The following is a 26,804-nucleotide window of genomic DNA, read 5'->3' on the forward strand; positions in this document are numbered from 1 at the left end:
GAACAGACGATTGCATTTGTCTCACAACATCGTGTTGCAAGCACGGCATGTGTCTGTAATAACAAGACACTTGAGACATGTAATACATTTGCTTGACTACGTATAGCTCAGTACGCAGGCTATATTTGATGATACTCTGGAGACGGTTCATTTGGTGAGATGTCATATTGAATGGAAATCTTGATAACAATCTGGAACCGCTGTTGCATTGATGCTGCTTGGAATATCTGTGGGATTTACTCTCATCTCAATATTTCCACTGCTAGTAAAGCTGTCCATGTATCACAATTATATTTATGATTTTAGGTGTTTTATTCATCTTTTTACAAACGGTTTCATCCTGTTCTAATGTTATATTTAGCAGATCAAACGGGTTTGAGGAAACAATACAGACACTCTGCCTCTGCACGAGGTCTGACTTTCGGCCCATTTTGCTCTGAGTATTTAGGTGAAGCCTTAGGACTTGAGTTGACAACAACAATTAATGGAGCTCTTTTGGCATTCTTAGTAAGTAGGACAACTCCTCAGTAAGGTTTGTTATAGATTAAAGATGTTAGCCTGTGCTTGTTGAGTTTATTAGTCCTGTAAGTAGAAGTTTTAGGGCCTGCTTTTGCTTAGTTATATATGAGTCTGGAAGTACTAAAGACAATGACATTCACAAGCTTAAACAAAGAAATGTATTGATTGTAGCTTTAAAATAGATCCTTCTTTCCTCACTGATTTAATATCTTATGGATAACTCCTACGTTTCTTTGATGTTTCGAACAGTTGCAATGTTATGTGATTATCTAACTATCGCAACAAGTACAAAGGCAAGCATAATGAGTTCTTATAGAGAAAGTATTGACAAAAGATGTTTGAAAAAATAGACACATCAGCGTTGACATTCTCTTCTATTCTTCGAATCCATGAACAGTTGAACAGTGAACTCATATGGTTTAGAACCAATCATTTACTCTAACTTCAATCATATTACTTTTATCCGACTTGTTTCATGTGAATCATATGATTTTATCTTGTTGAACATATTTTATATTTAGTTTTTTTTATTTAGTTTCTATTTATACATTGTATACTCTGTTAGTATCTCTTATTAGATTAGAGTTATACAACAGTGCTCTGGTAGACATACAGTTATAGCTGTACAAATCAAATGCTTGAGATCCCAATGCGCAGGTAGATAGCAAACAGCTATAAATGTAGGAACTTATACTACAGTGTTCCTGTAGACGTCAATCAAGAACAGTTTGCATAACTTATTAATATAAAAAGCAAGTTAAACCTAATTCAGTAAGGATGTGCTGAATAGACGTCAAATTGCCGACTACTATTTGGGTTTCTCTGTGAGCCATGCACAAAGTCAAAAACAGAGAGCTGTCTTAACATGATAGATTATGAAGTTCCTTTGAACATACCAGTAAATTCAGCACCACTATAATAATGCATATATATTCTTTCTACTCCGACAGCGTCATTCAGTGATATTACTTTTTTTAACATTCTAAGATGTATGTATAAGCTTAAACAAATTTAAGAAATAACTTATAGTTAGTCAAGGTGTATAGTGTATATAGTGTATATAGTGTATAGTGTATAACGCATAAAGGATTTACTGAAAATATACTCCTGTGTAAGAGCTAAACTCTACCAAACCTCCATTAAAATAAAACATTGATAAGTTGTTATCGAATATTTGCTTAGTGACAGCGAGACATTCTCATGACAACTCTACCATTACAATTGTCTTTTTCATTAGACCGACAGTTTGCTACTAAGGCCAACTTCCTCTATTGTTATAGGAATAAGAGCAACATATGCATTTATAACGATTCGGCATGAAGCTGTAATGCTCAGACAAGTGCTAATGTTGGTTAAGTGTAAGATTTTTATTCCAAAAATACTTGAGGGAGTTAAAAACGGTTTAAATGCTTCTCCGATACAAACTTGTAAAACATAGAGCAATACAAAAGAATAGAAATAGTCAGTTAATAATAAATTAGCATGGACACAAATAGCCATGGAAAAAGACTTATGCATAGTAGAACATAGTAGAACAGTGAAATGGTAAATAACAAACTTAATAATGCAAGTTGAAGTAAAAAAAGTGATTAGTTTTTGAAGAGTGTTCCAGTATACAGGGTGGGTTATGTGTAAGAAATGCATGCTGCACTGATCCAAGCATTCAGCACTCCGTGAGGAAGGCGGTGTCAGACCTGCAACAGAGAGGTATAATAATTCCATAAGAACCAGCTCAAAGTGGAATAATATATAATACTAAAGTGGGTTGTGTTGACAATAGATAAGCATATGCCTGGTGATGCATTATCGGAAGCCATCACCTGAGATCTTAATAAATTTTTTTACCGTTTTGAAGCTTCAATAACCGAGCTCTTCCCTTATGACAAACCTCTTTGGTGTATGATAAAATGTTTTATTGCATTTATTTGAAGGTCACCGATAAACTAATAATTACCATGTCAGTCACATATTGCTGACAGCGTTATAGATAGATAACTCCAAGTTTATGGACACCCATTAGACTAAACCATTGCATATCAAATACCCAATAAATAATAAGTATGCACTATAGTTGTACCCTTAGACTCAGGTTACACTCCCAGACTCAGGTTACACTCCCAGACTCAGGTTACATTCCCAGACTTCGGTTACACTCACAGACTCAGGTTACACTCCCAGACTTCGGTTACACTCCCAGACTACGGTTACACTCCCAGACTACGGTTACACTCCCAGACTACGGTTACACTCCCAGACTATGGTTACACTCCCAGACTATGGTTACACTCCCAGACTACGATTACACTCCCAGACTACGGTTACACTCCCAGACTCCGGTTACACTCCCAGACTCCGGTTACACTCCCAGACTCCGGTTACACTCCCCGACTCCGGTTATACTCCCAGACGCTGATTACACTCCCAGACCCAGATTACACCTTATGTAATCCCACTCTAACACAACTAAATAGCAAAAATCTCAAAACAAAAAGAAGGTTATATTGAAGTAAAATATATTTTAAAAGCCATGTGTAGTCAAATATCAACTTAGGTGTACTTTTGACCCCAAGATGACCTCAAGTCTCATAACTTTCTTGACCAAGCATGCCCATACCTCACTCTTTGAGTCTCTTCTTAGTGTGATGTTGTGCAAGGCCTCAACTGATGGATTATGGCTAGACCTCAAGTTTTCCAAGTCACATCTGTGTATTTTAGAATCTGATTTGTAGATTTTTCTAAGGCTACGAGATTTCAAGGAATCTTTTCCTGCAAATAAAAAATTTATAGAAGTCTCACTGCAGCCATGAATTGATGTAAGAGAAGCAAATGCAACAGATATTGCAACACCATAACATCATATCAGTTTTAAGACAATTACTAATAACACCTGTCAGAGCTGACTTGAGGTCCATCCATGAGTAGCTGTAGCGATTGCGAGAGCCTGGTCCTGTGCTGCCAGCCGAGCTGTTGGAAGAACTGCTTGGGGCTAAAGAGATTACTGAATAGGGTCGCTTTTTAGGCTCTTCAAACACCTCACTGAGATCAAGGGAGTCCATGGAATGTCGTTTGTCTGTTTACAAAAAAGAATACTTTACTAATCAAAACAGCGCAGCACTAAAGAGGTTTTAGGAATGTTAACAAAATCGGCTAGAGATAAAGGTGAGAGACCAATTAATATGCGAGTGGGCAAAAAGTCAAACGACATACATGTAAACAACAGGTCTAGAAATATGTGACCTAAATGTATATTTGAGAAGTGTGTTACGTAAAGGTAGGTATGAGAGGAATGTTACCTAAAGGTAAGTCTGAAAGGTGTGTTACCTAAAGGTAGGTCTGAGAATTGTGTTACCTACAGGTAAGTCTGAGAGGTATGTTGACTAAAGTCGGGTTTGGTAACTCACATTCTAAGTTGATTATTTTGCGATTGCGATTAATTTAATCATATCTGACAAATGACATGATGGAAAGCTTCAATGAAAGTTTTCTAGTACTAGCCGCAGGGGGTTTATCTGATTTTGATGACGCACAGTAATTTCTGATTTACTGATTGCAGATGACTGCTCTTTTTAACAAGTTAAGGAGTTGTTTTCCCTACATGCAAAATGTGAACTTTTGTTTACAGCAGAAAACTGTCTCGTAGCAACTGCTGAAAAGCGCTTGAAAGCAGTGCAGCAAGAAAAATAGGTTTGCTGTGGGCTTACCAGTGACAGGAGTACAAGTGACAGGAGTACGAGTGACAGGAGTACCAGTGACAGGAGTACCAGTGATAGGAGTACCAGTGATAGGAGTACCAGTGACAGGAGCACGAGTGACAGGAGTACCAGTGACAGGAGTACCAGTGACAGGAGTACCAGTGACAGGAGTACCAGTGACAGGAGTACCAGTGATAGGAGTACCAGTGATAGGCGTACCAGTGACAGGAGTACCAGTGACAAGAGTACCAGTGACAAGAGTACCAGCGACAAGAGTACCAGTGACAAGAGTACCAGTGACAGGAGTACCAGTGACAGGAGTACCAGTGACAGGAGTACCAGTGATAGGAGTACCAGTGACAGGAGTACCAGTGACAGGAGTACGAGTGACAGGAGTACGAGTGACAGGAGTACGAGTGACAGGAGTACGAGTGACAGGAGTACGAGTGACAGGAGTACCAGTGACAGGAGTACCAGTGACAGGAGTACCAGTGACAGGAGTACGAGCAATTTGAAAGTAATTTAGCCGGTATTACTGCGCATTGTAGTGCTAAATATCAAGGGATAGTAAGAAACTGCCTCGATTATGCTCTTTTAAAAAATGTAAGAGAGGTTAGAAATTGCTTACATTAGGTCAAAAAGGACTACCTTCTTAAAAAGTATATGAAATGATTTTTGTATGCGTGTCTTGCTGACAGCTGAGATCAATCCCTCCAAAATCCATTCCTAGTTTACTCCTAAACTAGCCTGGAACATCAGATAAGAAGTTACCTAAAGGTTTGTTAAGGCTCGGTATAAACCTGTCTTGTATATTGTCAGCGCTCTTTCTCAGCTCGAGGCTTGGCTTGTGACCAACACCCATGCTCGAGAGCTCACTCTGTTTTGATTCTCGGCTTTTTAAAGCCTGTTTCCATAACAGGCGCTCGATAGCAGTGACCCAACGATTCTTTAGTTGTATGGAGCTTGCTTGAAAACTCCAACTTTCACCAGTTCTCTTTCGAAACCATATGCCGAACCTCATGCCTCCTTCACCGACATTCTCCGTTAGACCAATATCAGCGGTCTGCAATAGAAGAAGAACATCCTTAATGAACTGGATTTGTGACGTCCTTAGCGCTACCAGAGAATGTCGCAATGAAAGCTTATACTCAAAAGTAAATATTATTTTGCAAGTAAGACCGAGGCCGCTTGTATATGACTCCGAAACAAACACTCGATGCTGCCCTGCCCATTTTGCACTGCGCTTAACACCAGCAAGAGTTTTTGTGAATTATGTAAGCGTATGGCTCTCCTAAGATCTCAATGCCAACATGACAATTTTAACACAAAGGAAGCCATGCTCACACTATCAAGAGATAAAACACTTGAGAATTGTGTAAATACTTGGGAATTAAGCGCAAAACACACACGACTAGAGCAGTGAGATCGCTCACAAAACCATTGCTTCATTCCAGTCAGCACTCTAGCAAATCACGCTTATAACAGGAACTGCACGCCTCCTAACCGCTGCCTCTTGAGATCGTGCGATTGCAACACTTTGAGCTGCTGACACTGTCATGTTAGTGCTGAGAATTACAACTGAGAATCAAACAGTTTCAGCAGGTGATTATTGCTGTTCGCTAAGATGCCCAGCAATAGAATTTGCACACTCATTCGCGCATTCTATAGAGCAATATTAGCGCTCGCCCCATTATTCACAGTCTGATGAATATTCCACTTTCTACTCCTTATCTATAGCAGTAAACCCTGCGCTGGGAGTAACTCAAGCCAACATTCTATTCATTTGTCTCAACTTTAAAAAAAATCGCAGCTTGTTCGCAAGCATTCTAAAAGGTTATTTAGTGAAACAGAAACGCGGAGCGCTGACTTATACGCCAACGGCAGCATAGACCGGACTCTTCAGCAACACTTAGAACAGTGATCAGAGATGTACTAGTCGTAAACCCATATTTGTATACCGCTTGAGCCTCTCGACATAAGTCTGGTACTCCTTTAGAGAGAAGCCTTTAAAAGCCAACTGACCAAAATTTATTTTAATAGTGTGCTATAACGTGATGGTTTATCTGTCTATTGGGAGTTGTCTACTTTTATTCTACCAAACCGCTTCACCAGGTTTTTCAAGTATTTCATGAATTACTCAGAGATGACTGGTATTCAAGAATCTAAGACCTGAATAGTTTCTATTTTGTAAGATACAAATCAGGACCTAACAAACAAATAGTTGACTCTTCTGTAAACTTTACCTGTGGTCTTATTCTACGGTATATCATTTTGACCGACCATTTCTGGTCTCTTCTACCCAAGAGGTATGCATTGTGAAGTTCAACTTTGTATATATTGTAGTGGAGTTTCCAAATGGAGTTTAAAATAGCTTTGTTTTTAAATTAGCTAAACATGTATTCAAAGTCTCTATTTTATAACTTAACATCGAGGAAAAGTTAGCAAGACTTAACTTCTGTGAGCATGAGAATCTACATTTGCTCTCTAAGTATAGTAGCTGAATATACACATATAGTTTCATCGATAGTATTAGTAGGATATGTGCAGACTATTAGAAATGATGAGGTTGCAACCATGTGACCAGTAGTAATACAACCCTGTGACCAAACAGTAGTTATACAACCCTGTGACCAAACAGTAGTCATACAACCCTGTGACCAAACAGTAGTCATACAACCCTGTGACCAAACAGTAGTCATACAACCCTGTGACCAAACAGTAGTCTGACAACCCTATGACCAAACAGTAGTCTGACAACCCTGTGACCGAACAGTAGTCTGACAACCCTGTGACCGAACAGTAGTCTGACAACCCTGTGACCAAACAGTAGTCTGACAACCCTGTGACCAAACAGTAGTCTGACAACCCCGTGACCAAACAGTAGTCTGACAACCCTGTGACCAAACAGTAGTTTGACAACCCTGTGACCGAACAGTAGCAATACAACCCTGTGACCGAACAATAGCAATACAACCCTGTGACCGTACAGTAGCAATACAACCCTGTGACTGTACAGTAGCAATACAACCCTGTGACCGTACAGTAGCAATACAACCCTGTGACCGAACAGTCGCAATACAACCCTGTGACCGAACAGTAGCAATACAACCCTGTGACCGAACAGTAGCAATACAACCCTGTGACCGAACAGTAGCAATACAACCCTGTGACCGAACAGTAGCAATACAACCCTGTGACCGAACAGTAGCAATACAACCCTGTGACCAAACAGTAGCAATACAACCCTGTGACCGAACAGTAACAATACAACCCTGTGACCAAACAGTAACAATACAACCTTGTGACCAAACAGTAGCAATACAACTCTGTGACCGAACAGTAGCCATAAAACCCTGTGACCATACAGTAGCCGTAAAACCCTGTGACCATACAGTAGCCGTAAAACCCTGTGACCATACAGTAGCCGTAAAACCCTGTGACCATACAGTAGCCGTAAAACCCTGTGACCATACAGTAGCCGTAAAACCCTGTGACCATACAGTAGCCATAAAACCCTGTGACCATACAGTAGCCGTAAAACCCTGTGACCATACAGTAGCCGTACAACCCTGTGACCATACAGTAGCCGTACAACCCTGTGACCATACAGTAGTCGCACAACCCTGTGACTATACAGTAGTCGTACAACCCTGTGACCATACAGAAGTCGTACAATCCTGTGATCAAACAGTAGTCGTACAATCCTTTGATCAAACATTAGTCGTACAACCCTGTGACCATACAGTAGTCGTACAACCCTGTGACCATACAGTAGTCGTACAACCCTGTGACCATACAGTAGTCGTACAACCCTGTGTAGTCGTACAACCCTGTGTAGTCGTACAACCCTGTGTAGTCGTACAACCCTGTGTAGTCGTGCAACCCTGTGTAGTCGTACAACCCTGTGTAGTCGTACCACCTTGTGTAGTCGTACAACTCCGTGTAGTCGTACAACCCTGTGTAGACATACAATACTGACCTAATGCTAGTCATACATCAGTTTGCTAAAACTAATCATACACTAGTGTCATCTAACTGTAGTCATATGTCAACCGTACAAGTCAAACTTGAAAGACTGGATTACCTTTAGACTGCTTTTGTATATATACTCGTCTCTGCCCGCACCAATTCTCTTTGTTTTCGCAATGATTAGCAGATGTTCGAAGAGAAAAAGATGGCGGGTCCCCTTTTTCTTATTTTTAAAGACAACAAATTCATTTTGCATTAACAGGGTTCCTTGCTCTTGGAGGTTCACATCACAACCCTGCAATGAGTACAAAGAGAGTTAACAGGGTTCCTTGCTTTTGGAGGTTCACATCACAGCCCTGCAATGAGTACAAAAAGAGTTAACAGGGTTCCTTGCTCTTGGAGGTTTACATCACAGCCCTGCAATGAGTACAAAAAGATATAACAGGGTTCCTTTTTCTTGGAGGTTCACATCACAGCCCTGCAATGAGTACAAAAAGAGTGGGCGCGTAAGAGTGCACCGTGGGTCTGAGAATTCTCAATAGCTGAGAGGTCTTTCAATCATATTAGAGTGTAAAAAGAAGAGACTTTAGCTGATTTGAAATATTCTTAAAGCTACCTGAAGAGAATCCATGGCAAGCAAATCATTGCCATGCTGAAGATAAAACCGCACCATCTCTTCAGCAGCTACGAGCTCCCGATGCTCAGGGTCGGTCTCTGGACACTCTTTGAGCACCTGTTTGAGGATGAGTGCGTACTTTCCCATTCTCTGCACCGGTTTGAGTAGGTAACTCGAGAGATCCATCTTGTCTCCTAGGATGGCCTGCTGCTCCTATACAATAAAAACCACACCTGCTGCTACTAGATAGTAAATACCACACCTGCTGCTACTATATAGTAAATACCACACTTGCTGCTACTATATAGTAAGTACCACAACTGCCTGCTACTAGATAGTAAATACCACGCCTTCAATTACAAGATAGTAAGAGTACCTTCCATGTTTCATTGATTTGTTGGTTGTTAGCTGCCCCCATCTTGTTTTTAATTACGTATATCTAGGGTTTATTTTTGTGACAATTTGAAGTTTTGAATTACAGATTAATTCTATAATAACTAGCTAAGTCAAGCATAAAGAAATTTGCTCGGCCAATTATTATCTACTACTTGGTGTGAACAGTTCCTTGCTATGGGCAGCATATTTCAAATAGCCGTATAATGACAACGAATTCAAAATCATCTTTTCAGTGCAGCATTTTTTCTTTGAATAAGTCTTCCAGTTGATATCACTAAGAAACAATAGGGCTGTAGCTATTAATGGCAAAAAAAACAAAGTATCAATGAGTGACACATTTTTATAACGATTGCGAGCATTCAAGTGAAGCCCTTTTGGTGATGTAACAATTGTGTATGAATAAAGCATTGATGATTTGCAGCTGCTGGTGCAGGCCACTGAGCGTACAGTAAACTACTTTCAAGACTCCAGCAGGGAACCTGCCATTTAACATCTATTTATTAGCTTAATAAAACCAAAGTAGCTCGTGTAACGATCTGCTCAAGTGCTGCAGAAAAGCATGGCTAGCAGCAAGCTCAAGCAGCGAAGCTCTTTTAAAGTCATTTCATCAATTTGTAAAATTAACCAAAGGAATGCGTGACCCTAAATAGCTCCAGTTATCTTGCTGGTACAAATAGGGCAGGTGACAGCGGCAGCAGGTTGACCGCAAACCGCCTGCTTGTTTACAAGAGAAATGATAGCAATCTTAAACTCGACACTTGAAAGGAAAGTTATTGCACTGATTAGGCAATACAACAATAGGGAGCTGGCATTTGTTAAAACCTTGTTTCTCCAACTCGCCTCCGCTGATAAAAAAAATTAACACATTCTAAAAGCTGAATTCCAGAGGTATTGTGTTTGATATGGCTCGCTGTTATCATTGTGAGTAGAGAAGCTTTTGTCAACTTCTGAATAGGAACATACCTTGAAAAATGCTGCACCGTACTCAAACATGAGGGAGTCAGACTTGGGCTTGTTCTTATTGTAGAGAGTGTACATAAAGAACTGCGATTCCTACAAACAGGAAAGACATCAGTGCCATGCATCTGGTACATTACGAGTCCCACGCGTGTGACACCTACACCTGATGCGTGACAATTCTGCAGTGTCAGATGTGAGGCATACTGTGACCCTTCAATAGGTGACATACAGATGTGTGACCCTCTAATTGCGGTTACCCGAGACATAGGTGTGAGGAATTCTGTCGTTTCAAATTGCTTGTGAAAAACATTGTATCTGTAAGCAGTAGGTCAGGTATCGCATTACTTGCACACGGAGTAGCTGTCAGCAATCCATCCGCTAAATTGAAGCAACTTGTTTCTGCTTCTAGCTGACCCATAGCAGATAGCAATAATGCTTTTGGTAACATCATTTATTTCCGCTTTCTTGTATTTCATGGCATATTTTAGTTAATGAAAAAAAAAATTTAGATTGGATATGAATATGACATGCATGTGTTGCTGACACTGGTTTTTCACTTGTAATCTCTATTTGCTGATGACATATATACAAGTAGGCGATAATCAACCATTGGTGTGTGTATATAGGTCAGTGGCATGCCAACTCGCACTGCGATCCTCTTAGGAACTGTCACTTCATAAATTTTCGGTAACAATACAACACAAAACCCTTACACAAATAATGTAGATGTGGTACAGGTATGCACACAACCCTTACAAAAATAATGTAGATGTGATACAGGTATGCAAACAACCCTTACACAGGCGTGCACACAACTCTTACACAGAGAAATGTAGATGTGATACAGGTATGTGCACAACCCTTACACAGATAATGTAGATGTGATACAGGTATGCACACAACCCTTACACAAGATATGTAGATGTGATACAGGTATGCAAACAACCCTTACGCAGATAATGTAGATGTGATACAGGTATGCAAACAACCCTTACACAAGATATGTAGATGTTATACAGGCGTGCACAGAACTTTTACACAGGGAAGTGTAAATGTAATACAGGTATGCACACAACCCTTACACAGATAATGTAGATGTGATACAGGTATGCACACAACCCTTACACAGATAATGTAGATGTTATACAGGTATGCACACAACCCTTACACAAGTAATGTAAATATGAGAAAGTCATGGTATTTCTATTTGTATATGATACTTGACACGTTGAGTTATGTTCCTCAGGTATTACTTATACGATGCTTGAAATGCTATTACTTACATGCTTGAGAAAATACTGGCCAATTTTGAATGGCTCGTTCTCACATTTTGCGATGTCTTCCAGAAAGTAGCGATCGTGAAACTCATAGATCTTTTCAATGTTTCCAAATATTACTGCTCTTTTTCCTCTTAGTGTCTGCGGCACATCCTCTCGGGCCAACTCAGGAATGTAGTTCTCTACTACTAGTCTCAGAGATAATGCATAGTCCCTCTCCGTCTGTACTGCACCGTAAAGTAACAACTACATTAATTTCCTTTACTGGATCTATAGTTTCAATCAGCCGCATCTTCACAGGCTGCACTTGTGCTCAACTTGCCATTGTATACAATTGAGGATTCTACAGCGTATTTACGTGCCTCAAACAATCTAGAATCGGCTAATCACCTGTAGATCACTGCTGACTCATCACTAGCTGTGTTTACTACCAAATGACCATTACAGTGTCCACTACCAGCTAAGCGTGGCCCTAACAACGTCAACCACCACTAATAGTCAGCACAGCTTCAGCAGTGACCTTGATGGATGTCAACCACCCACTAATAGCAAGCACAGCTTCAGCAGTGACCTTGATGGATGTCAACCACCCACTAATAGTCAGCACAGCTTCAGCAGTGACCTTGATGGATGTCAACCACCCACTAATAGCAAGCACAGCTTCAGCAGTGACCTTGATGGATGTCAACCACCCACTAATAGTCAGCACAGCTTCAGCAGTGACCTTGATGGGTGTCAACCACCCACTAATAGTCAGCACAGCTTCAGCAGTGACCTTGATGGATGTCAACCACCCACTAATAGTCAGCACAGCTTCAGCAGTGATGGCAACTAGCAAGACTACAGCTAGAAACACCAAGACTGACGGAAATATACATGTATATCACTTCATAAGTGGACAACAAGCAGCCATTGGCAGCAATTGCAGCAATAAGTATTTGAATTTTTAAGCAAGTACAAGACAAGACTAGTAGAGCGAAGTAACTACTAACCCAGCTCATCCATGATATGGGCAAGGGTTACACGTGCCTTGACTTGAGACTCAGTTAGCCTCAGGTCTGCCATAGATGTGCACCTCTGAGACGGGAGCACCCTTCTATGCATCAGGTGCGAGTTGACTGGTACAGGGGTCCAGCCATTCTCCGATTGATGTCGTCTTCCAAAGCGAGGTAATATGCTGTCATCAATGACATTCTCTTCTGGTAGACTAAAGCAGAGAAAAACCTTATCACAAACTGATAACAGAAACAAGCAAATTCGTTGTTCTCACTTTTTCATTTTAGCTGCCTTAAACCGCTGCCCTAAACCACTGCTGCCCTAAACCGCTGCCCTAAACCGCTGCCCTAAACCGCTGCCCTAAATCGCTCGCTGCCTTTGCGAGATTAAAATTACTCTCAAGCCTAGGCTAAATGACCTTATCTTATGTTATCACATGTTTAGTTATTTCTTGAGAGATAGACTAGCCCAGGACTCGCCCATGGTATTTTGAACCCAGTGGTGAAAGGGTTGACAGTGAGCTCAATTAGCAGAAGAGACCACATGTAGTACAACTAGCTCATCATGCAAAGACTGCATTGTAAGATGGCAGACTTTATTACCCAAATTACAAGTATAAACTTGATAAGTTGAAACTGATTTACACCAACTGTCAAACCTGAAACCCTCAGAGCTATAAATAAATGTAATCCGGGAGTACGAGGAGACCAACATTATAGCAGTTTGTACAATACTGATTTTAAGGTGTTTGCATGTGATCAGCACACGCTCAATATATTTGCTTTTAGTTTTATATTATCAATAACATATTTAGGCCACACACGAACAAGGACGATGTCACCAAAAATAACTGATGTAGACAAGCATTGTCGATCAAAGCGCTAGGTCTTGTAAGATTTTCCCATAACAAAGAGTCACACAGATATGAGCCATACAGATACGTTTCATACTGTTATGCGTTATGCAGTTATATTCTATATATGGTAGAAGCACTCACCTGGGGAGACTGTCAGTACTGCTGGTGACCAGGCTTAATGTCTTATCCATTCGCTGCACCTTAAGGAGACGAGAGGCGCTTCTTTCTGTGATTGTGCCATCTGAGCTGTCTGATAGAGCCCTTGGCGAGCCAATTACGAGGGATTCACGGCTGCTTGAAATAGAGGCTTCTTTTGCCGAATGCTCGGGTACTTCTGACACGGAATGCCTTTTCGCCAGCTCATCTGTTACTTTCCAGTTTTTGGTAAAGTTGGACCAAGATGTTGTGAGTGCTGAGGTAAAGCCATGGAATGACTTTCTTTTTTGCATAGCTTTTTGTTGTTGCCTTGTAGATAAAATAGGTGAAATTTTAGATTGGTCCTTGCAAGCAACAGGTAGGTTAGTCACATTTGGTTCGGTAGGCCTAGTGTTAATGCGAAGAGTTTCAGAGTTATTCTCATCTTCTTCCTCATAGAAAGCGTTGTCTTTTAGTATTATGTCATCAAAAGTCACTTTGGAAGTATCTTCACTCGAAGAAATAGAATCGTGAGTATTTTGCGAGCCATCTGAAATAGGAAAGTTTTGCTGGTCTTGTAGTTCTGGAGGAGCAAAAACCACATGTCCATCTTCCATACTCGGGCTTTCTATAATTAGACTTTCATGGTTCAGATGTGTTTGCTCGAGTGGAATAATGACTTCAGCGGTTTCTAGGAATTTATCTCCCCTGTAAACTGCATCGCATTTATCACTATCCCCACTAGATGCGTCGCATTCAATAAGATATAAGTCTACTTGTGTGCTCTCGGTGCACCCTTTCTCTTTTCCTTTGTCTTCCTCCAACTGTGTCTGAATATGCGTCTGTCCGGAAGTATCCATTAGTGAAGGTGCAAGATTCTGTCCACACGCTTCGACTGCACAGTCACAGGTCAGCTGGACATCAGCAAATGCTGTCACTTCTCCAATCGCCTCATCAACCATGTCATCTTCGAAGGACTGTGATCGACGCTTTAAAGCTGCCTTACGCTTGCTGCACTTTGTCATTAGCGCTGGGGTAGCTGGTGCCGATTGTGAATTTTGTGGATCGTGCGATAATCTAGCCTCGGGTTCATCAGACTGTCGATAGAGAGAGTTGGAAGGAGTAGGATAGATAGCTTGTTGTGCCCGCACTATGCCCTCTAGTCTTACTTTTGCCAGGTGTCTCGTCTCACTACACCTTCTCTTAGCAACCTTGCAACGCTCAGCCAATTTACGGTTCGATAGGAACCTTGCCTCTCGGCTGATTTCGTCAAAGACAGTGTCATCGATCAGAGTCTTTTGATCCATAAAACTTTTTAAACCTGAGGCTAAAAGCTCGAGAGCCTCGTGTGTCATCGGATTTTCCATTGGATCTTGAGAAATGAATTTCATGACTTCAAGCGCCCAATCATATGTCTAAAAAAACACTAGATGCATAAAAACTACGACAAGGCTTGTTGAATGATGTAAGGCAATAAAGTTTAGCCAGAATGGCTAGGAACGCCTGTAGCTAACGAAAACACTTACAGGACAGCAAAAGCCTGATGCATGGCGCCTCCTTTCACTCCCTCCTACTGCCTAGCTGCCCCAATTAGTTATACTCAATTGAATAAGATTTCAACCTGCCAATTCTATTGTGCTTTGACACGGCGCACGCTCATACGACTGCCAAGTTAGTTTTGCCAGTTGTCCGTGTTAATTCCCAATATGCAACAACAACTCTGTACAAAATACCAAATCGACTGTCAAGTAATTGCTCCCACCTGCTCGCGTGCTTCAACTACATGTTAAAGTTCACGTAGTGCAAAAGTGAGAATAGGGAAAGCTGTAGCCAATCAACTGCGCATTATATTAGATAACAATATATGATTGTCCTTCTTAGTAAAAACACTCTCCTTCTGTAGTCGAACCTTTGACCCTCTAAGAACAGCGAGCGATGAGACGCGAATAACAAGACTTTAAGCCTTCCGTGAGAAACGCGGAATGAGTCAGTTAGCGAGCAAATGTTCTGCCTGATGAAAGAGTGCGAGATTAGCTTGTTTGACTGAGAGTGCCTTACAGAATAATAACCTACTCATAGATGGTGCCAAATACGATAGAGCGTGGCATTGTTTGCCAGTCACCTGTATTGTCTTTGAACCGCAAGATAAGACGCATTGCCCTGTTGTAAAGATACCCATTCAGTGCCAGGCTCAGCTCTCTCATACGATATTGCTCCATAGCGCCTATTGGCTTAGATTTAATCATAACGATGCCCTGATATGTTCTTTAATGACAGTAACCCTGGCTTTATGTGTCAAAGTGATGCGCTATAAACAAAACTGGAGAGCAAAGCAAAAACTCTGGCATGCTCAACTGGTTAGAATGAAACTCGGTACTAGAGAGGATGCAGCCAACTATTCTTACCCTTAGCAAGGAAAAAAGAACTTTGATGTGTAAATAGGAAGACTGTGTACAACAGCAAGCTGTTTGCTATTCACGTACAAGTGTTACGAATAAGCGCTGCCTCCGCACATCCTATCCTATCACCTGCTTTAGGCTGTCAGTTTGAACCAATGACAAGCAATGGCAAGTTGCTCCATATGCAACACTTTTGCTCTAGTTACACAGAGCGGCTGTCCGGAGTCTCTTACTAGGCGAGGAGTTGCCCTTCCTCTAACTACATGGTGTTTATGTTAGACATGCCTTCACACCAAGGTATTTACTCCCTATTAACAATCGAGTAGATAAATTTACCAGCTTCTAGTTCTAAATAGACACATGCGCACACCTGTTGACAGCGCTTATATAACAAAGACTACCAGAAGATCCAGTCTAGCTTTAACCAACATGTGGCAGAATTAAAGATTTGTGCTTGAGCAATTAGCTATGCTAGCTATTCTTATAGCAATACTTGCTATAAGAATAGCTATGCTAGCTGTTCTCATAGCAATACTTGCTATAAGAATAGCTATGCTAGCTATTCTTATAGCAATACTTGCTATAAGAATAGCTATGCTAGCTGTTCTCATAGCAATGCTTGCTAAACCAGTTCTGCATGACAACATAATCAGAGCCTCTGTTAACTCAGTTTAACAAAGCATTAGACACCCGACCTGCGAGTTGAGTGATTGAGGAGTTGGCCAACCATTGTTGAGGCTACAAGCCCTTGTCATATTTGATGTATGAAACTATTGAAGTATCACGGGCAAATGTCCTACCAAATATGTATCTGGGGCGTAGAACTACTTATTCTCACAATAGAACTACCATCTATGTAGACAATAGAACTACCATCTATGTAGACAATAGAACTACCATCTATGTAGACTCATCCCCACCTATTTCTCAGGTCACAAGCTCAAAATTGAGATGTAAAGCTCCACTCAAGCCAAAGGTAAGACAGTTACCTTTTCAAGTCTGGTGTAGCACTCATAGGTCCTTGCTACAGAATTGCTCGTCTTATCTGACAGCGAGGATATGAAGGCGAGTTCAGTGTGTAGTTTAGTAGTCAGTTGCCTCAACCACTCAATGGGCTGCTTAGGTGTCTCTACAATCCTCTCGAGGCTCTTCAATAACTCCGTACCATGCGCCAGGAGTTTCTGCTCAGATATAGAGAGCCTCTCATTGAGTAACCATCTAGAGATGCGTCCCAGTTTTACCAGCAAATAGGAGAGCTATTGCTAGCTAGAGCTAAGGGCTGGCATAAAGCTCTTCAAATGCAAACACTATCTCTGTATGGCGAGTCAAGGTAAACAGCAGTCCAACTAAATACTAATGTCAACAGCCTGCAGCTCCTGTTCCATTAGAAAAAGAATAATATGACAAATCCTATTCACAGTGTCTTAACATAAACAATGAGATAATGAGCTCTGCTTAAGGCAATATCTATCTTAAAGTGCAACATACTTGACTTTCAAGGCACTCAGACAATAATTGGGACACGATAAAAAAACCAGAACTAATTTAGGGAAAAATATTGTATACAGTAAACAGATTGAATACAGTATTCTATACAGTAGAGCCTAATTATAGCGACAAAATGAATTTATCCTGAAGCCATTTCAGTAGCAAAGAGGTATGAAAAGGAGATCTTGTTCCTTTACTCACATTACTGACTACAGCTGTTCCTCTACTCACATTTCTGACTACAGCTGTTCCTCTACACACATACTGACTACAGCTGTTCCTCTACACACATCACTTACTACAGCTGTTCCTCTACTCAACTGTCTAACAGATCAATATTAATTGATGTACATGTATTTGACTATTCTGTAATGTGTAAAAATGAAAGTACTGTGTGGGTACTAAAAAAGAACTCTAAGTAGAGGATTATATGTAAATCCGTTGGTTTGACAAAAGAAATCCTGCTTGTGGATTCCTCCTACCCTTTCTCCCACCCAACAAAAAATATCCCGCTCTTGTCATTGTAAATTATACAGTCAGTTTTTATGGTGTTCAATAAACTGTTTTAAAGAAGGATGGGAAGAGGAGTTACACAATTGCTTAGAGATCGTTATCAATCAGTACCTAACAGAGTAGTGATTTTAGTGCTATTATTGGTCAGCTGCCAGTTATCATCTAGTTCAAACTATGGTCCAGTCATTCATATACTTACTTAGCACACTGGCTTTATTTGACAGAAGCAAATGGACATCTATTGACACAGAGGTATTGTTTGATCCATAAGTAGAGTGGACAACTTCTGTAGTTAACGGATAGTTTAACAGAAACTAAGTCCCAACCCAAACGTATGAGTAGACAAATCCAACACAAACAACCCCTCCTTTATCTACTATTGTAGGTAAATAAGAACTACTAATATTCAATTGCATTTTCTTTTCTCGATGCAACCAGGATGGTCTTTGGCTAGGCTCACTTGCTTTGTAATGTGTTCCTCACAGAGAATGAAGCTATAGTAACAAGTTCAGTCAGAAGACCAAACTGAATTGATTTGGAATGGAATTTACCTCAATGATTAATATATTAGGGAACATTTGTACAAATTTCTCAATTTTTGACAATTGCCCTGATATGAACTTCCAATAGGTGATCTCAGAATAAACCGGTTCCTTTTTGGTATCTCAGAAGCCATCCCTATGCATACTGACTTGCCTTCAAGGAGTGGGAAATGATTCATTCTATGGGATAAAGTTAACAGGCCTGTTTAAAAGGACCCGCTGAACAATGAGGTTTTAAAGGCTATTTTATAGTTGTGTTTAGTTCTCAAGCTATCAGCCATCTTTGATTGCTATCCCTACTGTCATCTATCTGCGCATATACTAAACAAATACAATGAAACTGATAAGATCTATAGTTAGAGATGCGCTTATCGTAAAAACTCATCAGGTATACAAAGTCAGAATGGAAGCTGTTTTCCAGTTATAAATATCAAAGGTTGAACGTGAAGCTTCAAATAGCAAAACTTGGTAGAATGAGCAAGAGTAGAATCAACAGTTGAGTAACACAGAATTCTTGCTGCCATCTTACGCTGACTATTAGTCATGGACACAGTGAGTGGCAGCTGCTTTTAGTGTCAGCTAGTTTAAAGGAACAACTACTTTTGGCGGGGTGTCTCAACGCATTTGATCTCTCAACAAGTGAATACTGAATATTATTGATAGCTATCACTTTACTCACCCTCACTGGCGGCTCTGTCTTTGAAAACTTCTCTACTTGTTCTCTCGCTGCCTTCAGGGTGCTGCTGCATTGTCGGCAGTTGTTGATAAGCTCATGTGCGCTCTTTAGCAGCATCAGCATCTGCAAGTAAATGATTCAATCTGCAACACTTGTTTGGTACAACGAGTTGTTAACACTTGCGGCGTGGACATAGGCAGCGTGTAAGTCGACACGTTGTACAGTAAGCATAGGACGACATTTAGGAAAAAAGAGTGCATCCAGAGTTGCTCTGCTTAAAGCTACAGATATCATTAGTTACCATTACCTTAGTTATTTCCTCAATGTTGTACCAGAGGTTTTTGTATCCATACAATGCGGCAAGTCTGTCCTCTGCTAACTCTTTTAGTTTCGTGACATTTGTTGTCAGCAAGACTAGGGTGTCAAATGCCTTGATCAATGAGCTAAATGGTAGAAACACAGAGAGAATGACTCAGTATGCTTGAACTTAGTCTTAGTTCCCTCCTAGTCATAAACAACCTGATTATAACACAGAGTTCATTAGGCAACTCTCTGGCAGAGTTACCATCTTAAACATGGCATATCAGATAAATAAAATAGTTTATATTCGCCAACTCTCAGGGTTTTTTAGATCTTATTTTGTGTTGGCTGTTTGAGCAAGTTCTAGGAAAGCTTTGCAAAGTCTCCCCACACATACACATATATGGTATTTCATTATTATAATTTCAGGGAGTCATTATGGAAGCAAGTTATGACAGACATGAATGTTCTCAATAGATTGGTGAATTGGCCTCTGACTGCAATTCTGAGGGAAGGAGGAGAGTTGATAATGATGCCTGCATTCATCTGATTATTAACCAAAAATATTTCACTCGCTGTAAGTTCAAGAAGCTAGTTTAAGGTTGATTGTATCATGAGACTAGCTTCCTTTTAAATAAACAACCACGAGCAGATTACTCCAAAAGAACTAGCAGCACTACAACTAACCTGTAGATTTCGGCACCTCGTGTAAGCATTTCTATACGCTTCAAGGTGATACTCGTTTCTGAGTTAGTGTGCAAAAGAGTTGACAGAAGAGGTCGTTGGGCAGGCACAGGAATACAGCCTCCAGAACTCTGTGCATTATCTTTATATTTACACATTGAGAATTGACAATGACGGTCATTTTGCTGACTCTCTGTAGCTTGTGCCAAGGTTGAATGATGATGCTGAGGTATAGGGTGGTCAGAACATCTCAGGGAAGATCTAAGTCTTGGAACTGCTTTCTCAAGCTCCTCCATGACCCGAGTATGATGTTGCATTTTGGTAAGTGTGCACTCGGGGAGTTCTTCAATGCCTTTCTTACATACAGAAACATTACCTTCCAGTCTCTGCAAAAATGTTATTTTTATTTGCAAAATCATTTATTGATTTGAAATGCTGGTAACAGCAACGTGGAAGATGCATCTGCCGCAACCTTTACCAAATTTACAGTCAATTTAAAAATATTTATTTACCTACGTCCAGAGCGCTCCTGTACTTGTCTACCTACATGCAGAGCACTCCTGTACTTGTCTACCTACATGCTGAGCACTCCTGTACTTGTCTACCTACATGCTGAGCACCCCTGTAGTTGTCTACCTACGTGCGGAGCACCCCTGTACTCGTCTACCTATGTGCGGAGCACCCCTTTACTTGTCTACCTACGTGCGGAGCACCCCTGTACGCGTCTACCTACATGCAGAGCACTCCTGTACTCGTCTACCTACATGCTGAGCACCCCTGTACTTGTCTACCTACATGCAGATCACCCCTGTACTTGTCTACCTACATGCAGATCACCCCTGTACTTGTCTACCTACATGCAAATCACCCCTGTACTTGTCTACCTACATGCAGATCACTCCCGTACTCGTCTACCTACATGCAGAGCGTTCCTGTACTTGTCTACCTAAATGCTGAGCACCCCTGTACTTGTCTACCTACGTGCGGAGCACCCCTGTACTTGTCTACCTACATGCAGAGCACTCCTGTACTCGTCTACCTACATGCTGAGCACTCCTGTACTTGTCTACCTACATGCAGATCACCCTTGTACCCGTCTACCTACATGCAGAGCGTTCCTGTACTTATCTACCTAAATGCAGAGCACCCCTGTACTTGTCTACCTACATGTACATGCTGAGCACTCCTGTACTTGTCTACCTATGTGCAGAGCACTCCTGTACTTGTCTACCTACATGCAGAGCACCCCTGTACTTGTCTACCTACGTGCGGAGCACCCCTGTACTCGTCTACCTATGTGCGGAGCACCTCTGTACTTGTCTACCTACGTGCGGAGCACCCCTGTACTCGTCTACCTACATGCAGAACACTCCTGTACTCGTCTACCTACATGCTGAGCACTCCTGTACTTGTCTACCTACATGCAGATCACCCCTGTACCCGTCTACCTACATGCAGAGCGTTCCTGTACTTATCTACCTAAATGCAGAGCACCCCTGTACTTGTCTACCTACATGTACATGCTGAGCACTCCTGTACTTGTCTACCTATGTGCAGAGCACTCCTGTACTTGTCTACCTACATACAGAGCACCCCTGTACTTGTCTACCTACGTGCGGAGCACCCCTGTACTCGTCTACCTATGTGCGGAGCACCTCTGTACTTGTCTACCTACGTGCGGAGCACCCCTGTACTCGTCTACCTACATGCAGAGCGTTCCTGTACTTATCTACCTAAATGCAGAGCACCCCTGTACTTGTCTACCTACATGTACATGCTGAGCACTCCTGTACTTGTCTACCTATGTGCAGAGCACTCCTGTACTTGTCTACCTACATACAGAGCACCCCTGTACTTGTCTACCTACGTGCGGAGCACCCCTGTACTCGTCTACCTATGTGCGGAGCACCTCTGTACTTGTCTACCTACGTGCGGAGCACCCCTGTACTCGTCTACCTACATGCAGAACACTCCTGTACTCGTCTACCTACATGCTGAGCACTCCTGTACTTGTCTACCTACATGCAGATCACCCCTGTACTTGTCTATCACATGCTGAGCACCCCTGTACTTGTCTACCTCCATGCAGAGCACTCCTGTACCTGTCTACCTACATGCTGAGCACTCCTGTACTCGTCTACCTACATGCTGAGCACCCCTGTACTCGTCAACCTACATGCAGAGTGTTCCTGTACTTGTCTACCTAAATGCTGAGCACCCCTGTACCTGTCTACCTACATGCTGAGCACTCCTGTACTTGTCTACCTACATGCTGATTACCCCTGTACTTGTCTACCTACATGCTGAGCACTCATGTACTTGTCTACCTACATGCAGAGCGCCCATGTACTTGTCTACCTGCACACAGAATGCTCCTCAAATCGACGAATGATTAATAAATTATGTAAAGCTGAAAATTTATTTAGAAATATAATTTTTTCAACCATTTAATAGCTTATAAAGTATAATATCTTGCCTTGTTTCTTCTTTAAAAAATTATTTTTGATAAACTTACAACATAGTAACATAACTAAATTTGGAAAAAAGCAGAAATACCTTATGTTGTTGCTGCTTGATAGTCAAAAGGTTTCTCCACTAGCAGACTCAAATCAGTCAAAGAACTACAACGTGAATAATATTCTACAAATTACAGAGTAGTACTATTCCCTAGTCAAGCTCGATAAGAATCAATAGGATCTTCATTGCAACGAAATTACACCGCAGGTTTCAACTGGTTTGTTATGGTGTTTATTGATTATTACCGTGAGTTGTAACTGTAATATTTTAAAGATGTGCATGAGTGGGTCATTCTAATACTAAACAAATTAAACTTTAATAACCCAATACAAATAAATGTACAGTATCTAGCAAGTTTGGTGACTGCGTGAGCTATGTTAAAGATTTCAGTCTTAGCCTTATAGTCTAACATAGATATGTTAAGGTACTCAGTCTTGGCCCTATAGTTTAGCAGAAAGCCACAGTATGTTAACACAGAGTTATGTTAATAGATCTACTCTTAGCTGTGGAGGAATAATTTTCACTAGACGACCCTAATTCATGCGCAGAAAACAAAAACATCTATTTATACTACAGAAAATGGAGTTGCAGAAACATTTCTCTATGGTACAGGCTTTTGCAGACTCTTTCTTACAATTGGTGAGAGAAATTTGCTCATAGACTGCATGAGACAGCCTGTCTGTGTAACTCCGTAAGTCAAATCATCTGCGAAACAAAACTAGCTGTCCGAGTCACTGACTGTAACGTACTGCAGCGATGATGTTTTCAAATTAGTCTCCTTACAAAGCAGCGACAAATACGGGTTCAAACGCACTAGGCTGTATAGGCTCTATAGCTGTGTCAAGTTGGTGGAAGGGATTGTCTTAGTACAATAGAGACCTTCCCCTAATGAGATCTCTCCTGCAGCAATAACATAAAGGTTAGGCTCACACGCGTGCATTCTCATTAGCGCCTTTGTCACGGTTCATTGTTATTGTAGCGGTGAGAGACTGAGAGGCTTGTAGAAGTTGTGGTAGAACAAAATCAATCACAAAAAATATCGTGTTATGTCAATGCCTGAGCCATTAGTCATGAGCTCTAAACATTCAATATGAATGTAACAAAAGGAGAGACATGCTTTGGCACACCTTACAGTCAACTATTGGATGTATGATAACTGAGGGAAGCACACTAAATGGGTGCGACCCAGCAGACCGTCCCTCTCTTTTTACGGTGCTTCAATAGAGCTTCCACTATAGGGTTCCAAGCAGAGCATGCCTCAATAGAATGTGCTCCCAGCTGGACACATCCCTCAGTTGGGCATGTCCCCTAGTATAGCATCCTCTAAGTAGAGCGCAAAACACCTTCCCGAAAAACCTCAGAAAGCTTCATGAAGGAATTTTAACAAAAAAATTATTAGCAAGTCATTCACCAAAGGATGCCTAAAAACGAAATTTTAAATAAAAAACTTTCAAAAAAGAACTATGGGAAGGATGGCAGCCAAAACAGGTTGCTATCATGAAGGATGGCAGCCAAAACAGGTTGCTATCATACATCTTTACCCTGATGAGCGTCCTGGCACTTCCCTTGTACCTAACCTAGCAGTTCTCTTGTCACTCCTCTAACCACGACAACCTGTCAGCAATGTAGTCTTTGTACACAATTGTATACAACATTTAGACTTTGCATACAAAAGGAAAGCATGTCTTTTATGAGCTAGACACTCAGACCCCATTCTTGAAAGACAAAGAAGTTAGAAAATCTTCAGATTAGAAATTGTCTAAGCTTTGATAAGCTGGTGGAGAGATTTGTGTATGTAAATGCATAGACCAACTTCCTACAGACTTGAAGGTGATATTCAGAGTGTACACCATCTGTTTGACACCTGTTGACAACTCATCTGAACTTGAGGAATGAGAGATGAATGTGTGGCCACCAGTCAACTTGCCTACTCTACATGATCCAATGAGCCTTGTTCGCTGTCTGATTGCAAAGATAAAAGCATACAGAGTTACCTTAAAGTGATACTTGTATATAAACATACAGAGGTACCTTAAGGTACCTCTGTATGTTTATATGCAAGTATCATGTTAAGGTACCTCTGTATGTTCATATACAAGTATCATGTTAAGGTACCTCTGTATGTTTATATACAAGTATCATGTTAAGGTCCCTCTGTATGTTTATATGCAAGTATCATGTCAAGGTACCTCTGTATGTTTATATACAAGTATCATGTCAAGGTACCTCTGTATGTTTATATACAAGTATTACATTAATGTGATACTTGTATATAAACCTGCAGAGGTACTTTAATATAATACTTGTATATAAACAGGTGAGGTGGATATCAAGCATAAGGTTATAAAATAAATGATATCTCCAATTTAATGCTTCATTTCCGAGTCACGACCTGACATGTAGTTGTTGACACGACCTGACATGTAGTTGTTACCATTCCAGTCTATTAGCTCTATCCAGCTTATAGAGAAGTCAAGTGCCAACTAACTGCTTCGATAGAAGCACTGCTACTCTGAGGGATATGCTGCCGCATTGAGGGATATGCTTGCTACTCTGAAAGACATGCCACTATTTTGAAAGATTTGCTGCTGCTCAGAGAGATACGCTGTCAAGGTCTTTCTCAGTCCTCAGTAGATGATTCTAATACCAAACTCGTAAAATACACTTGTAGTTTTCGGTACAGGCTGCCAATCTTATGCCTGTCTGCTGCCAGCTCTGTAAGCCACTTTTATGACTTTACTGATAATGTACGTGAACACACAAACAATAATTTGCCCTTTTAAAAGGCCTTGACCCATTATTCGTCTTTCCTGTTTTATGCTGAGAAATTGTATAAAGTGTGTCAGGTATATCTGTACAATATTCTTATTGTATGAGATTTACCCCAATAAAGTGTAACACAGCAAGTACATGACAGATGCGATGCTTTCTAAGATGAATCCTAAATGCTGCCTTTTGCGATAAACCTGCAGCCGACTGGCGTATTTACAATCATGATTTTTGTGAGTGTAAAAGGAAAATTCTTTTTGATTTTTAAGTTCCTCTAGCAGTTCAAAAGGTAAAAAAGATCACTGATTATTAATCCTATATTGCACATATAAAGAGTTGAGATTAAGCTGCCTAAACCTTTGGCTAAATAGCTGCTTATTCCAAAAACTTTAGCTAGAAGGTTCGAGTAGTGACTTGCTCCACCCCTAGTCTCTATACACATGTCTAAGGCTACGGTTGGTAAAACAAACACCATCAACTATTGTGTTAGATGCTTCTCACTCATATGTTCACAATACATTCTCACAACACTCATTCTTAGCAAAATTGTTCTCTTAACAAACCCTCCTAGTTATTAGTGAGTATATCGGCTGACTGGCCAGCAAGCACCAGGAACATTCAGAATAAACTAGGCATAACTTTATTACTAGGTGTAAAGTACATGTAGATAGGAGTAAACCAGATATAAGGGCCTAAGGCTAGAACAAGAGAGGAGTGGGAGCAGAATGAAAAGAAATTAGGCTTCGCTTTCATTATTAGTTAGTTTTACATGGACTAAGATATAAACTCACTAAGATTAGTTAATAAGCAAAACCATCCTTGGCCAGAGGCAGCACTCTTTCTTACTCGTCTCCTGCCCTGCTGCTTTTTAACAAGTTGGAACTAGTTTCTACAAAAAAAAACAATTAATCTTTAATCACATTTAACCTGCAAGGTCATCTTAAGGTCATTTAAAAAGAAACACTGTTTTCTACATCTGATGCTTTTATGTGAGTTTTATATGCAAACAGGGATATCATGCGCACAAAAACAGCCAAGTTCCCGCTCTGACTAGATAGTGAACAACCCTCGTTGAATTTCCTGGCTCTCTGTCTCTCCACAACATTCCTATGCTGCAAAGCTGTGGGGTTTTTTAGCCCTATTACCATACATACAAACTTTAAGTTATAAAATATGCAGTTTAAAATAAAATGCAACTTTTGTAAAAGAAGACAGTGGCTGAGACAGCGAGAGAGACTGCAAAGAATGCCACTACAGTTAATGTACACTGACCAAGCATCCAGGAGTCTACCAAAATGTACTTACTACTATCTGTGATGATCTAGTCTGTCCAGCCACGACTGATGCACACAAGAACTAACTGTCCTCTTTTTTATCTTGGGGCTTCACGTAGCGGCGTAACTAATTGCTAATAACTTGTCCACTTATCTCCACTCACTCTGTGACCAACAATACGGCTGTTTGTCAACTGTAAGCAACTATGGATCCTAGTTCATCCGC

At 40.8% G+C, this 26,804-nt stretch overlaps 1 protein-coding gene across 2 annotated transcripts; it reads right to left on the minus strand.

Moving 5' to 3' along the window:
* Positions 1–1,883: 1,883 nt before the first annotated feature.
* Positions 1,884–26,746, minus strand: LOC137390045 (uncharacterized). Of its 2 annotated transcripts, XM_068076279.1 has the most exons (18): positions 26,610–26,746; positions 26,096–26,193; positions 22,575–22,639; positions 20,022–20,404; positions 19,342–19,477; positions 19,038–19,157; positions 16,805–16,996; positions 13,571–14,831; positions 13,423–13,531; positions 12,422–12,636; positions 11,436–11,656; positions 10,156–10,245; positions 8,797–9,009; positions 8,296–8,475; positions 4,983–5,274; positions 3,407–3,589; positions 3,134–3,285; positions 1,884–2,213 (listed from the first exon to the last, which is right to left on the minus strand). In XM_068076279.1, exons 4-18 carry the CDS (start codon positions 20,333–20,335, stop codon positions 2,208–2,210), a joined length of 3,684 nt encoding a protein of 1,227 aa, XP_067932380.1. In that variant the 5' UTR covers positions 20,336–20,404; positions 22,575–22,639; positions 26,096–26,193; positions 26,610–26,746; the 3' UTR covers positions 1,884–2,207. The 2 variants fall into 2 exon arrangements, with proteins under 2 accessions (XP_067932380.1, XP_067932379.1); XM_068076278.1 differs by having other exon boundaries at positions 13,423–14,831.
* Positions 26,747–26,804: the final 58 nt, after the last annotated feature.

The sequence above is a fragment of the Watersipora subatra genome, chromosome 3 (assembly GCF_963576615.1).
Source record: "Watersipora subatra chromosome 3, tzWatSuba1.1, whole genome shotgun sequence".
Classification (NCBI taxonomy): Eukaryota; Metazoa; Bryozoa; class Gymnolaemata; order Cheilostomatida; family Watersiporidae; genus Watersipora; species Watersipora subatra.